At 41.0% G+C, this 14,246-nt stretch overlaps 1 protein-coding gene and 1 pseudogene across 1 annotated transcript; one reads left to right on the top strand and one right to left on the bottom strand.

The window, feature by feature from the left end:
• Window positions 1-2,264: 2,264 nt before the first annotated feature.
• LOC117348150 (olfactory receptor 1009-like) lies at window positions 2,265-3,218 on the top strand. The gene has a single exon (XM_033919852.1). The coding sequence runs from the start codon at window positions 2,265-2,267 to the stop codon at window positions 3,216-3,218; it is 954 nt and encodes a 317-aa protein (XP_033775743.1).
• An 8,091-nt stretch (window positions 3,219-11,309) lies between these two features.
• On the bottom strand, window positions 11,310-12,247 carry LOC117348149 (annotated as a pseudogene).
• Between the last annotated feature and the right edge of the window lie 1,999 nt (window positions 12,248-14,246).

The following is a 14,246-nucleotide window of genomic DNA, read 5'->3' as shown; positions in this document are numbered from 1 at the left end:
TGCATGTTTTCTTAGTCACAAAAGACACATCTAGATTTACTGTATTTTTATGGAACATTTTACAAAGATTTGGAGTTGAAAAACCAACATGCAACCTGAAACCAATTTAGTAAACAAATCATCTAAATTCTACTGATGGTTTTACCAAGTTGGTTCTACTAGAGGTAGGTCTATTCAGCTGAAAGATGAATTTCTTTGACTGGGTGAGCAGAGTTCAATCAGGGGACTTCACTAGTTTTGGTTCTGCATAAGTGACTTATAAATAGACTGTGTGTCTTTAATAAAGGTCCTAATCTGATTGACTAGGAGCTAGTTGAGTGGAAGGCAGAAAGTGATAGTGGCAGATAGATCTCCTGCCAAAGAAAAAGATTTTACCAGGGATGAATCCAGTTACTTTCATCACTTTAGTAAACGATTTAGAAAAGGGATTCAGAAAATGCTCCCTTTTTGTAGGAGATACCAAAATCTGCAACAGGGGAAACATTGAGAAAGGTGCGAGTCACATGAGGAGGGATCTAACACAGCCTGAAGAATGGTTCATAGCTTAACAGGTAATATTAAATCCTAAAAAATATGGAGTCATATATCTATGCTACAAAAGCCCCAGTGAGCGATACAGAATGGGAGAGAATTTCTTCTGTGGACAAAAGAAGAGATGGATCTAGGGTGATTGTATCTGATTATCTTGAAATAGTCATTTAGAACGTGTCAAGTGTTTCCGCATTAACTCTACGTTATCCACTTAGCATGTACTAATACTAATAATTTTTTTTTTTAAACATATGTTTATTAGCAGTGAAGCAGCACATACATTTAGGCGGCAACAATGCCATAATCTACAAGCAAATAACACAAGGGATACATAAACAGCTGGTAAATGCAAACCAAACCAGAGACATCAGGGATTCCAAATGCATGCAGAGATTTTAGAAAAGTATAATTCTGATGATTACAGTAGTTGAAAGACAAGAACGAGAGACCAGGGAGAAGAATCCTGGTGGGAAACTTGTTCAAAAAGAAAAGGTTTGCTGATCATTTACTCATACATTTGGTTTTTATTAACTATGTCCTTAAAGTGGAATGAGTGTAATATAAATAATTAACCTTCCCCCTTTCTTTTTTTTACTAGGCCACGATACAGTTTCTACCATGGCCCAGACTGCTAAATGGTCCGACACTTACCTCGCAGGCTTGTACTAAAATCCTCTAGCTCAGCTTGATAAAAGGGGAGGAAAGTTAGTTAACCAATATAAAGGGCTCCTTTTATCAAGGTGTGGTAGGCAGTTAATGCGCGGAATACCGCGCGTTCAACCGTCTGCTGCGCTAGTCGCTAATGTCTCCATTGACGAGGCGTTAGTTTTTAGGCTTGCCGCGAGGGTTAGTGCGTGATGAAATGTCCGACGCGCTAACCCCCGTAGCGCGCATTGATAAAAGGAGCCCAAAATCTCAGATGGGACTGATGGAAGTAAAACATACAATTTATGTGATAATCGTAAGAAAACTTTTAAAACTTGATGTTCTGGGACTCTGGAAAATATATGTCAATAGAAATCTAGTATAACGTTATACTATATATTATACTATATGTTATATGTTAAATATTATAATGTTATACTATATGTTATATAGGGAGGCAATAATTTTCACTTTACATTTCAAAATACAGGCCAATATAGCAAATTAGTTAATGAACTACTGGAAGGAATAAGAGGGTAAAAGCAATAGAGAAAAGCAGAAAACATTTTGGAATAATGTCCCCCCCAAAAAAAGTGTAAATTTGCAGAAAAGTGGAGATCTGAGCATAGACAATGGAGCCTCCAGGGTTTCCAAAAACCTCAACTACTGTATTAATGATGAATGAACATTTGTTTCTTTGAAATCTATGAATATGCCAGACTTAGGGGGGAAGTTATCAAAATGGGACATCATTAAAGCATGATAGTTTAATTTTAACTCCAGTTATTAGTTACGAGGTCTCCTTGCTTAAACTGGAATCTGTGGTGAAATAGCATCCGTTAATCCATATACACGTTATATACTGCTATATATTAACAGTAGCTACACTGATAACTTCAACCTTTAATGGATCATCCATATATACGTAACTGTTTTATGCATCAGCAAAAAGTTTATATGAACTGCTTTGTTATAAATCTGTGTATTGAAATGAAAATAATTCATATTTATGATACTGTTTTTTTTCTGTAGCTCTTAAGCTTAGTTAAAAATTGATTTTCTACCAACAGACTCATTCAGAAAAATAAATGGAAGGCTGGAACCAGACGTCAGTGACTGTGTTCATTCTCCTGGGACTCACTCGTGATCCAAAGCTCCAGATTCCACTCTTTGTGCTGTTCCTACTGGTCTATGTTATCACCCTCCTGGCTAATATCGGTATCATTCTTGTAACTAGGCTGGATGTGCGCCTGCGGACACCAATGTATTTTTTCCTCTTTCACTTGTCAATTGTAGATATCTGTTTATCTTCAGATGTTACCCCCCAAACCATGCAGACTTTCTTGACAGAGCAGAAAACTATCTCCGTCCTTGGTTGTGCTTTTCAAATGTGTATTTTTATCTCTTTTGCCGTTATAGAGTACTATCTGCTGGCAGTGATGGCGTATGATCGATACGTGGCAATCTGTAACCCGTTACTTTATCCGATCATTATGACCAGGAGTCTATGCATTCGGATGTTGAGTGCAGTTTATATTATTGGCTTTTGCTCTGCTCTAATCCATTCAATTTTAGCTTTTCAATTGTCCTATTGTAGGTCCAATGTAATTAATCACTTTTACTGTGATATCCTTCCAATCTTGGTTCTTTCTTGCTCAGACCACTCTGTCAATGATATTGTACTTGTTTCTATAGGTGGGTTCCATTCCATAACCACCTTTACGGCCATCATAATATCTTACACCTATATCATCTCCAGCATCTTGAGGATTCGCTCTGCTGAAGGAAGACGCAAAGCATTTAACACTTGTGCTTCCCACTTCACGGCTGTGTTGATTTTCTATGGGACTCTTTTTGCCACATATTTCCGGCCTAATTCAGGTTATTCTATGAACCAGGACAAAATAGTTTCAGTGTTTTACACAGTCTTAATCCCCATGATAAACCCCCTGATTTATAGCTTGAGAAACAAAGATGTAAAAGCAGCCTTGATAAAGGTGGGGAAACAATTATTCACAGCATTTAGAGGGTTCACTAGATAAGTATTATATTGTGACTCAATTTTATACATTAGTAAGACAGTATATAAAATAATTAATAATTAAAGTCTCTGGATGGATATCAGTAACTATAAGGTATGAGTAGTGGACTGATAACTGGAGAAGCCATCTTCTGATTTCACCAAAGATCATTGGGATCCTGGATGTCATTTAATTCTCTATTATCTCAATAACAAACCTCGATTACAAGCCCTCCAGGGACAAGAAACATGTCAACTATACCAGAATGTCACTTAACTTGAACTTCTGAGAAAGGTGTGAAAAAAACGCAATTTCACCATCAAAGGTATAATGCATTTTAGGAAAACCCTATGCTACTAGCTAGGTACACAAGCACACCAGTTTCCACATACTGTAGAAGGAATTGTCTTATCCACTTCTAATCTAGTTGAGATGACCATATGTACTCAACTATAAGTTGATCTCACGTATACTTTAAGAGCAGTTTTGAGACTGAAAATGGCCAAAATTGGTGTGGCTCGTGTATAAGTGGAGGCCACATACAGCCAAACTTGACCTTTCTCCCCAGTCACACACTTTTGTCTGTCTCATTCACACCCCACCCCACAAAACATCTTCTTCTCCCTGCCTCACTCATTCCCTACCTCACTCATACACCCAGCATTCCCTCTCTCCTCCCCCCAAAAAACATAGACCCAGAGTAACCTGTCTGTTGACAATCCCCCATATGCACACACTGGTCTCCCTCAAAGTGATTTTTTTTCTACTGCCACAGGTTCTTAGACTGTTTGAATTTTTTTTCGTTGCTCAAACTGATAGCACTGCATATGGGGGAGGTGGGTAATAGCCTGATGCCTTTGGATTACTGTGTTCTTCTCTTTTTTCCTCTCCTTTCAGACCACTCTTCCTTTTTTGCCACCCTTCATTGCCTCCATTTCCCCCCTCACCCACCTTTGGCACCCCCATCTGGCACTGCCTGAAAGAAGTAGCAAGCTAAAATAAGAACTTTAGTCAGTTTTTTTTTTGCTTTTGGATAGTGTACTTTCCCTTAAAAAAAAAAACACTGCTTCCAAAATAAAGAGAGATCGCAGCAAGAATCCATGGTCAAGCTCTAGGCACCTCATGCTTATTATTCCGGAGGGCAAATGGAGTGGAGGGAGTCCTGGCAGAAGCAATGTTGGAGACAGCATGAAAAAATAATAACGAATTCAAGCCTCTCCAGCTGGGCTACAACCAATGTGGAGGCTGGTGTTACACCATCAGAAGTCTGGAGGGAAACACGGACCCGGTCATGCTGATGAAAAAATGTATCTGAAGTGGTGAATCTAACGCCAGCTATTACAAAGCTGTGATAGAGGTTTCTTCTATGGGCCGGCAAGGTAAATGCTCCGAAGCTCACAGAATTGCTATGAGCATTGGAATACTTACCTCACCGGCCCACGATAAAACCCTTTATCGCAGGTTTCTAAAAGGAGCCTAAATGTTACTGAATACAAGTTAAGATTCTGGTTTTCACAGCAAAGTATTGGGAAACACTGTAAGAGTTACATCATTTCTCTTATAAGTGTTGTCCTTTAAGAAGGATTACGAGCAAAGGAGAACATAAGAATTGCCGCTGCTGGGTCAGACCAGTGGAACATCGTGCCCAGCAGTCTGGTCACGCAGCGGCCCTTAGATCAAAGACCAGTGCTCTAAAAGAGTCCAGTCTCACCTGCGTTCGTTCCATTTTAGCAGGAGCTTGTCCAACTTTGTCTTGAATCCCTGGAGGGTGTTTTCCCCTATAACAGCCTCTGGAAGAGCGTTCCAGTTTTCCACCACTCTCTGGGTGAAGAAGAGCTTCCTTACGTTTGTACAGATTCTATTACCTTTCAACTTTAGAGAGTGCCCTCTCGTTCTCTCTACCTTGGAGAGGGTGAAAAACCTGTCTTTATCTACTTTGTCTTGAGTCCCTGGAGGGTGTTTTCCCCTATAACAGCCTCCGGAAGAACGTTCCAGTTTTCCACCACTCTCTGGGTGAAGAAGAGCTTCCTTACATTTGTACAGAATCTATTCCCTTTCAACTTTAGAGAGTGCCCTCTCGAGCACAGATGTTGTCCAGTTACATATTAATGCTCTACATGGTTAAGGATTTGCAGCGATCTACTGGCATGGAAACAATTTTTTTTTTAAGATGTGAGATTTACTGTTTTATTATTGCAAAAACCTAGCATGAGACATACTAAAAAGAGTCCTCAGCACACCTGTTCCGTTTACAAGAGGTCATTGAGATTTACATCAAGGCAAATTTACCTTAACGCTGGCAAGGTACCAGCTGCCCGACTAAGCTAACAAATCAATTGAAGGACAGACAAGTCATCCATAGTTACTTTTTCATTTTGAAGTCAAAAGAAATATTTTAAAAACCAATAGAAACATAGAAATAGACGGCAGATAAGGGCCACGGCCCACCAAGTCTGCCCACCCCAATAACCCTCCCCTACCTTTCTCTGTGAAGAGATCCCACGTGTCGATCCCATTTTGACTTAAAATCAGGCACGCTGCTGGCCTCGACCACCTGCAGTGGAATATCATTCCAGTGATCAACCACCCTCTCGGTGAAGAAGTATTTCCTGGTGTCACCGTGTAGTTTCCCGCCCCTGATTTTCCACGGATGCCCTCTTGTTGCCGTGGGGCCTTTGAAAAAGAAGATGTCCTCTTCCACCTCGATACGGCCCGTGAGATATTTGAACGTCTCGATCATGTCTCCCCTCTCTCTGCGTTCCTCGAGTGAGTATAGCTGCAATTTTTTCAGCCTTTCCTCATACGGGAGATCCTAGAGTCCCGAGACCATCCGGGTGGCCATACGCTGGACTGACTCAAGTCTCAGCACATCTTTGTGGTAATGCGGCCTCCAAAATTATACACAGTACTCCAGATGGGGTCTCACCATGGATCTATACAATGGCATAATGGCATAATTCTATACAATGGCGTTGTTGCAATAAATTTATGTGGAGAGGCACAAAAGGAAACCAGCTATATACACAGGTTTACGGAAGGATAATATTGCACCTAAAACCCAGCTACTCTGTACAGACTCAGGTTAAGAGTTTTACAGCCATACATTTTTTTGCATTACAAAAGGAAGCAGGAAGCAGGGAGCACTGACACAGATGACCACATTGTAAACAATTGTGTGTGGTGAGGGAGTAAGGGAAATAGATGGCAACAGTTCAGCAAGATAGCAGTTCTGTGGCACTTAATTTTTGGGGGGTATTTCTCATTGTCTTACACTGGCTTAGAGGCTGCAAGAATAAATCTTTGGGCTCGTGTTACTAAGCTGTGATAATGCGCGCTGAATTGCTGCGAACGTTAGACCTTAACGCCAGCATTGAGCTGGCGTTAGTGCTAGCCGCTTAGCATGGGTTTTGCGTGCGCTAAATTGCCATGCGTGCTGGACGCTAATGCCAGCATTGAGCTGGCGTTAGTTCTAGCCGCGTAGCGTGGGTTTAGCGCACGCTAAAATCCTGCGTGCGCTAAAAACGCTATCGCATCTTAGTAAAAGGAGCTCTTTAACTGCCGTTCTCTTTTAAAGATAAATTGGTTTCTTGTTATCTTTATAAGTATAGGTTATAGATAGATACATGACAGAAATACCCTTTTTTAAAAAAAATCTTTATTGATTTTCAAACTTCGATTGTGCAATACAAATGGTAAATCAGAAAAACTGCACAAAACACACTATTCACTATACAATTATTACATTAAACAATCATTTTCTCCCATCCTCATCTTCATTCTTAATATAATAATACATATGAGCAACAAAGCTGATAAAGGGTATGGAAAATCTCTCATATACTGACAGACTAAAAAAGTTGGAGCTGTTCTCCCTGGAGAAGCGGAGACTTAGGGGAGACATGATAGAAACCTTCAAGATCCTGAAAGGCATAGAGAAAGTAGACAGGGACAGATTTTTCAAATTAAGGGGAACCACAAGTACAAGGGGGCACACAGAGGAATTGAAAGGGGACAGGTTTAGAACAAACGCTAGGAAGTTCTTTTTCACCCAGAGGGTGATGGATACATGGAATGCGCTTCCAGAGGCCGTGGTAGACAGGAGCACATTATAGGGCTTCAAAGAAGGTTTGGATAGGTTCCTAGAGGACAAAGGAATTGAGGGGTATAGATAGGTGTAGATATGGGTTGTAGGGATAGGAGTAGAGGTAAGTTACAGGAATAGGAGTAGAGATAGGTTATAGAGATAGTCAGGGACCACTGCTCAGGCAGTGGGCCTGATGGGCCGCCGCGCGAGCGGACTGCTGGGCGAGATGGACCTCTGGTCTGCCTCAGCGGAGGCAACTTCTTATGTTCTTATGATGTGATTACAAAGTGTGGGCTAGGCATGTGGGGTCTCTTAGAGAGAGGAAGAGATAATGGTTGGGCAGACTGGATGGGCCATTTGGCCTTTATGTGCCATCATGTTTCTATTTTCAAGAAGTAGGGAGATCCTGGGTTCTTTATAAGGAGAACTGTTCAAGCAGTTGGTAATGGGAGTAGCTGTAGGCAGCTGGGCCATTCAGGACCTTAGGCCCCTCCCAGTTCATCTCAGGGTGCAGCAGGAAGGGGAAAGTTTGCCATTTTGATAAGGCGGGCCTGCCAGCAGGAGGAAGTGGGCATCCTTCCTGCCGATTGTCCATCAAAGGTACAAGGAGCGAGAGGGGATTTCAGGCTCAGGGGAGGGATCTCTCATTGGAGGGGTACAGGGGGATCGATTGGTGGGTGGGAGGGAGAGAGAGAGGAATCGGGTATCTCCCTGCTGGTTCAGTTAATTGTAGCAGTGGAATTCCTGATTGGCTGAGCAGGCAGGACTCCCTGAAGCCGTGAGTTTGGGGAGTTCTGCCAGCTCAGCTGATTGGGGAGGAGAGGGGAAGAATCGGGAGGTGGAGTGCAGGATGGGTGATGCCCCCACCAAGATGATGCCCGGGGCGGATCCCCCCTCCCCCTATGCCACTGGGTGGAATTGTGTTCCAGGCTGTTCCCCATGAAATTAAGCCCTGTATAGGAAATATTCTATAGCCCTATTAACAACCGTAAAAACACAGTTGTATAACGCAGCCAGTACACTTATAAGCTTGAACTAAGGAAGGGGACTGTAGGAGTACAAGCTGGAGCTGAAACAAAAATACCAATACTGATCAAGAGCCAGTAGGAGCAAACCAAAGAGCAGAATCTAGCTCTGGATCATTGGCGTGTCCAAGAAGAATGAATTCATTTACCACATCATATTAACTAGTTTTGAGAGAAAGATTTGTAAGTTTTATACATAAGGATTCTTAATATAAAGTGACTTTGTTGAGTAAAAGCATATTCTCAGAAGGTCAACAAAGAGAAGATGCAAAGATGTGACATAGTCAAAGAAACAATTTATCTCCAGTCTCATTGCGGTAGGGATCAATGACACAAGAGATAAGAGCACACGTGGGCTGATATTCAGAGTAATTTAAGTGGGCCAAAGAGGCTCTGGCCCACTTAAATGTCCAATCGGTGGCTAACCCCCTCATCTACAAAACCGCGCTAGCAGTTTTTAGCGCAGAGAGCCGCGCTGAATGGCCCACGCCGCTCCTGATGCTCATTAAGTTCCTATGAGCGTCGGGAGCAGCGCGGGCCATTCAGCGTAGCTCCCCACGCTAGAAACCTCTAGCACGGTTTTGTAGAAGTGGGGGGGGGGGGGTAAATGCTGATATTCAGTCACCGCACTTTTGATATGACGTCTAAATCTTGAGTTTAGACATTTTGCAGAACACGCACAAAAATCCACTATCGACATGCCCAGTTTCCAAACTGCAAAAGTCTATCTCATTTACTTATTTATAATAGTTTTACACCACTTATAGCCTAAGCAGTTTACATTCAGGTCCTCAATTATTTCTCCTTATCTGTCCTGGTCGGCTCACAATCTAACTAATGCTCCTGGGGTAATAGAGTGTTGTTAAGTGACTTGCCTAGGGTCACAAGAAGCATTGCTGGGCTTCAACCTGTTTATTTCAAGATTGGAAGTGTTTCTACTCGTTTTGAACCATTTTGGAAGAAAAAAAGAACACATCCAAAAGAAAAATGCACAGAATAAGCTATTAGGAATTATGAGGGGGGTCAATATTCTTAGTAGACCGGCCCAACAGCCCAATAATAAATGAATAATTTCTTCACTCAGCGGGTAATTAAACTTTGGGACACTTTGGGAGTGTCAGAACATTCACCTCACTGGCCCGCAGAAGAAATCTCAACCAGCATTAGATTCACCATGGGAGATACTTTTTTTCATCAGCATGACCGGGTCCGTGTTTCCCTCCAGATTTCCAATGGTGTAACACCAGCCTCCACATTGTTTCTATCCCAGCTGGAGAGGCTTGAATTCATTATTATTTTTTCATGCTGTCTCCAAGATTGCTTCTGCCAGGACTCCCTCCACTCCATTTGCCCTCCGGAATAATAAGCATGAGATGCCTAGAGCTTGACCATGGATTCTTGCTGCGATCTCTCTTTATTTTGGTGGCATTGGTTTTTTTTTAAGGGAAAGTATGCTATCTAAAAGTAAGAAACAGACCAAAGTTAATATATTTGCTCGCTATTTCTTTCATAAGATACAAAACAATTGCTTAAAGGGACACAGGTTGAAGGCAGAAGAAACTCGCTAAATCCAAATCTTTTGATTGTAAATTTATCATTTTTATTGCGGGGTCCTCAGTGTGAGGTCCAAAGAGCAGATGACAAAGCAGCCGCTCAACTGCTTAAAGCAGAAAGGTCCTGGGTTCCTGCCGCACACCATCATTAGTACCCCGGGAGTGTGCTCAAATGTGTGTTTAGCAGTGCAATAAGTGACAAAATAAACTAAGCACTACTAAACCAATAAACCAGACTTTCACTGTCTCCAAGCTGTGAACCAACGGAACAAAGAAACAGTCAGTGTGAAAAATGTATTCAATAGGCAGTAAATTATTACTTAGCTGGAAATGCTGGAACCGCTGCCCCATTGGTCAAAACAATGTGGCCACGTTCTTCAGGCAATAAGTTGGTCAGTCTATATTCATGCAGATGTCCGTGCAAAAGTCCGACCAAGCCCGGTTTCAAGGCTGAGAAGCCCCTTCCTCAGGGACTGCCGAACCACAACTCCAGGAACACAAACGTCGCTGATCCGAAGGCTACAGGAGGGGGCAGAGCCAGATGAGGGTGCTGTGCTAGCAAAGGTGGGAGAGGGGGAGGAGAGGGAGGCCAGGAAGGGTGACAAAAAGGGAAGGGTGGTGTGAAAGGAGAGAAAAAAATCCTTAAAGAGAAGAGAAGAACATAGTAATCCAAAGGAAGCAGGTTGATTTTAACCCCCATCCCCACCCCCAATATGCAGTGATATCAGTTTGAGCAACGAAAAAAAATACAGTCTAAGTACCTGAGGCAGTAGAAAAAAAAATTGCTTTGAGGGAGACCAGTGTGTGAATATGGGGGAGTGTCAACAGAGAGGTTACACTGGGTCTGTTTTTTTGTGGGGAGGAGAGAGGGAATGCTGGATGTGTGTGGTAGGGAATGAGTGAGGCAGGGAGAAAAAGATGGGTGGGGTGGGGTGTGTGTGAGACAGAGAGAAGTGTGTGGCTGGGGTCAAATTTGGCTATGTGTGGCCTCCACTTATAAATGAGACACACCAATTGTGGCCATTTTCAGTCTCAAAACTTCTCTCAAAATATACGTGAGATCAACTTATGGTTGAGTATATGTGGTCATCTCAACTAGATTAGAAGTGGATAAGGCAATTCCTTCTACAGTATTTGGAAACTGGTGTCCATGTGTAACCTAGCTAGCAGCATAGGGTTTTCCTCAAATGCATTCTATCTTTGATGGTAGAACTGTATTTAATATTTATCTCATTCTTTTCGGGCTTCTTATTGAGGTAATGGAGAATGAACTGACTTGTCCAGCATCACAAAGCTCATCGTTAAAATTTGAAGATGGTTATCAGCCCACTACTCTCACCTTACAGTTACTGATATCCATGCAGTGACTTTAATCATAAATTATTTTATATATTTTCTTTTATTAATGTATAAAATCGGGTCACAATATAACACTTACCTAGTGAACCCTCTAAATGATGTAACTAATTGTTTCCCCACCTTTATCAAGGCTGCTTTTACATCTTTGTTTCTCAGGCTATAAATCAGGGGGTTTATCATGGGGATTAAGATTGTGTAAAACACTGAAACTATTTTGTCCTGGTTCATAGAATAACCTGAATTAGGCCGTAAATATGTGGCAAAAAGAGTCCCATAGAAAATCAACACAGCCGTGAAGTGGGAAGCACAAGTGTTAAATGCTTTGCGTCTTCCTTCAGCAGAGCGAATCCTCAAGATGCTGGAGATGATATAGGTGTAAGATATTATGATGGCCGTAAAGGTGGTTATGGTATGAAATCCAGCTAAAAAAACCAGTACAATATCATTGACAGTGTGTTCTGAGCAAGAAAGAACCAAGATTGGAAGGATATCGCAGTAAAAGTGATTAATTACATTGGACCTACAATAGGACAATTGAAAAGCTAAAATTGAATGGATTAGAGCAGAGCAAAAGCCAATAATATAAGCTGCACTCAACATCCGAATGCATAGACTCCTGGTCATAATGATCGGATAAAGTAACGGGTTACAGATTGCCACGTATCGATCATACGCCATCACTGCCAGCAGATACAACTCAACAATGGCAAAAGAGATAAAAATACACATTTGAAGAGCACAACCAAGGATGGAGATAGTTTTGTGCTCTGTCAAGAGAGTCTGCATGGTTTTGGGGGTAACATCTGAAGATAAACAGATATCTACAATTGACAAGTGAAAGAGGAAAAAATACATTGGTGTCCGCAGGCGCACATCCAACCTAGTTACAAGAATGATACCGATATTAGCCAGAAGGGTGATAACATAGACCAGTAGGAACAGCACAAAGAGTGGAATCTGGAGCTTTGGATCACGAGTGAGTCCCAGGAGAATGAACACAGTCACTGACGTCTGGTTCCAGCCTTCCATTTATTTTTCTGAATGAGTCTGTTGGTAGAAAATCAATTTTTAACTAAGCTTATGAGCTACAGAAAAAAAACCAATATCATAAATTTGACTTATTTACATTTCAATACACAGATTTATAAAAAGCAGTTCATATAAATTTTTTGCTGATGGATAAAACAGTTATATAAGGACGATCCATTAAAGGTTGAAGTTATCAGTGTAGCTATATTAATATATAGCATTATATAACATTTATATGGACCAACTGGTGCTATTGTACCACAGGTTCCAGTTTAAGCAAGGAGACCTTGTAACGAATAACTGGAGTTAAAACTAAACTATCATGCTTTAATGATGTCCCACTTTGATAACTTCAACCCTAAGTCTGGCATATTCATAGATTTCAAAGAAACAAAAGTTCATTCATCATTAATACAGTAGATGAGGTTTTGGGAAACCCTGGAGGCTCCATTGTCTATGCTCAGATCTCCACTTTTCTGCATGTGTGTTTCCAAATTCACACTTTTTTTTTGTGACATTATCCCAAAATGTTTTCTGCTTTTCTCTATTGCTCTTACCCTCTTATTCCTTCCAATAGTACTTTAACTAATTTGCTATGTTGGCCTGTATTTTGAAATGTAAAGTGAAAATGATTGCCTCCCTATATAACACATAATATTATAGTATAACATTATAAAATTTTTAATATGGAAACAGGAATTTGGTGAGATTTCTACTGAGGTGTATTTTCCAGAGTCCCAGAACATCAAGTTTTAAAGGTTTTTTTGCGATTATCACATAAATTGTATGTTTTATTTCCAACAATCCCATCTGAGATTTTATATTGGTTAACTAACTTTCTTCCCCTTTTATCAAGCTGAGCCTGCGAGGAAAGTGTCGGACCATTTAGCACTCTGGGCCACGGTAGAAACTCTATCGTGGCCTAGTAAAAAAAAGAAAAGGGGGGGGGAGGGTTAATTATTTCTATTACACTCATTCCGCTATTTACTACGGATTAAGGACATAGGGCTCCTTTTACGAAGCCGCAGTAGCGGCTTTAACGTGGGCGACTTTTAATCATGCACTATCCCCACACTAGCTGAAAAACTACCGCCTGCTCAAGAGGAGCAGGGAGCGGCTAGCGCGTCCGGCGATTTAGCACTCGCTATTACGTGCGTTAAACCGCTACCATGGCTTCGTAAAAGGAGCCCATGGTTAATAAAAACCAAATGTATGAGTAAATGATCAGCAAACCTTTTCTTTTTGGACAAGTTTCCCACCAGGATTCTTCTCCCTGGTCTCTCGTGCTTGTCTTTCAACTACTGTAATCATCAGAATTATACTTTTCTAAAATCTCTGCATGCATTTTCCAGAATGTGCTGTGGAAGCAGCTATTGTGCAATTATACATGTGGGAAAAATCAACTTTTGTGTTTAAAGGTCGTCATATACACAGGTAAATTGCTAGTTTCTAACATATTATATATATCTATGTTCGTAATTACACATCCTTGTCAACCATCTCACAAACATTTGTGTGTAAATTTTCTTAATTAAAGGACCCTATTACTAAAAGTTGTGAAGACCTAATGAACACATATCCCAATGGAAAACATACTACCGCAAAACAGTATTTTGTTTTTCCCATTTTTTGGATGCTAACCGCATTATTTACTCTTTAGAAATATACTATTTGCAGGGCTGTGTTATGAGTTGATAGTGAGCATGGAAGCATTTTCCAGGCTAATGCATCAGTATTAGTATATGCTAAGAGGATAATGTAGGGTTAATGCGGAAACACTGGACACGTTCTAAATGACTATTTCAAGATAATCAGATACAATCACCCTAGATCCATCTCTTCCCTCCTCATGTGACCCACACCTTTCTCAATGTTTCCCCTGTTGCAGATTTTGCTATCTCCTACAAAAAGGGAGCATTTTCTGAATCCCTTTGCTAAATCGCTTACTTAAATGATGAAAGTAACTGGATTCATCCCTGGTAAAATGTTTTTCTTTGGC

Source organism: Geotrypetes seraphini, chromosome 14, assembly GCF_902459505.1.
Source record: "Geotrypetes seraphini chromosome 14, aGeoSer1.1, whole genome shotgun sequence".
Classification (NCBI taxonomy): Eukaryota; Metazoa; Chordata; class Amphibia; order Gymnophiona; family Dermophiidae; genus Geotrypetes; species Geotrypetes seraphini.
This window is presented reverse-complemented; position numbering and strand designations above follow the sequence as displayed.

Excerpts from the sequence above, each read along its gene's own strand:
- LOC117348150 (XM_033919852.1), top strand. The coding sequence starts at position 2,265 with ATGGAAGGCTGGAACCAGACGTCAGTGACTGTGTTCATTCTCCTGGGA.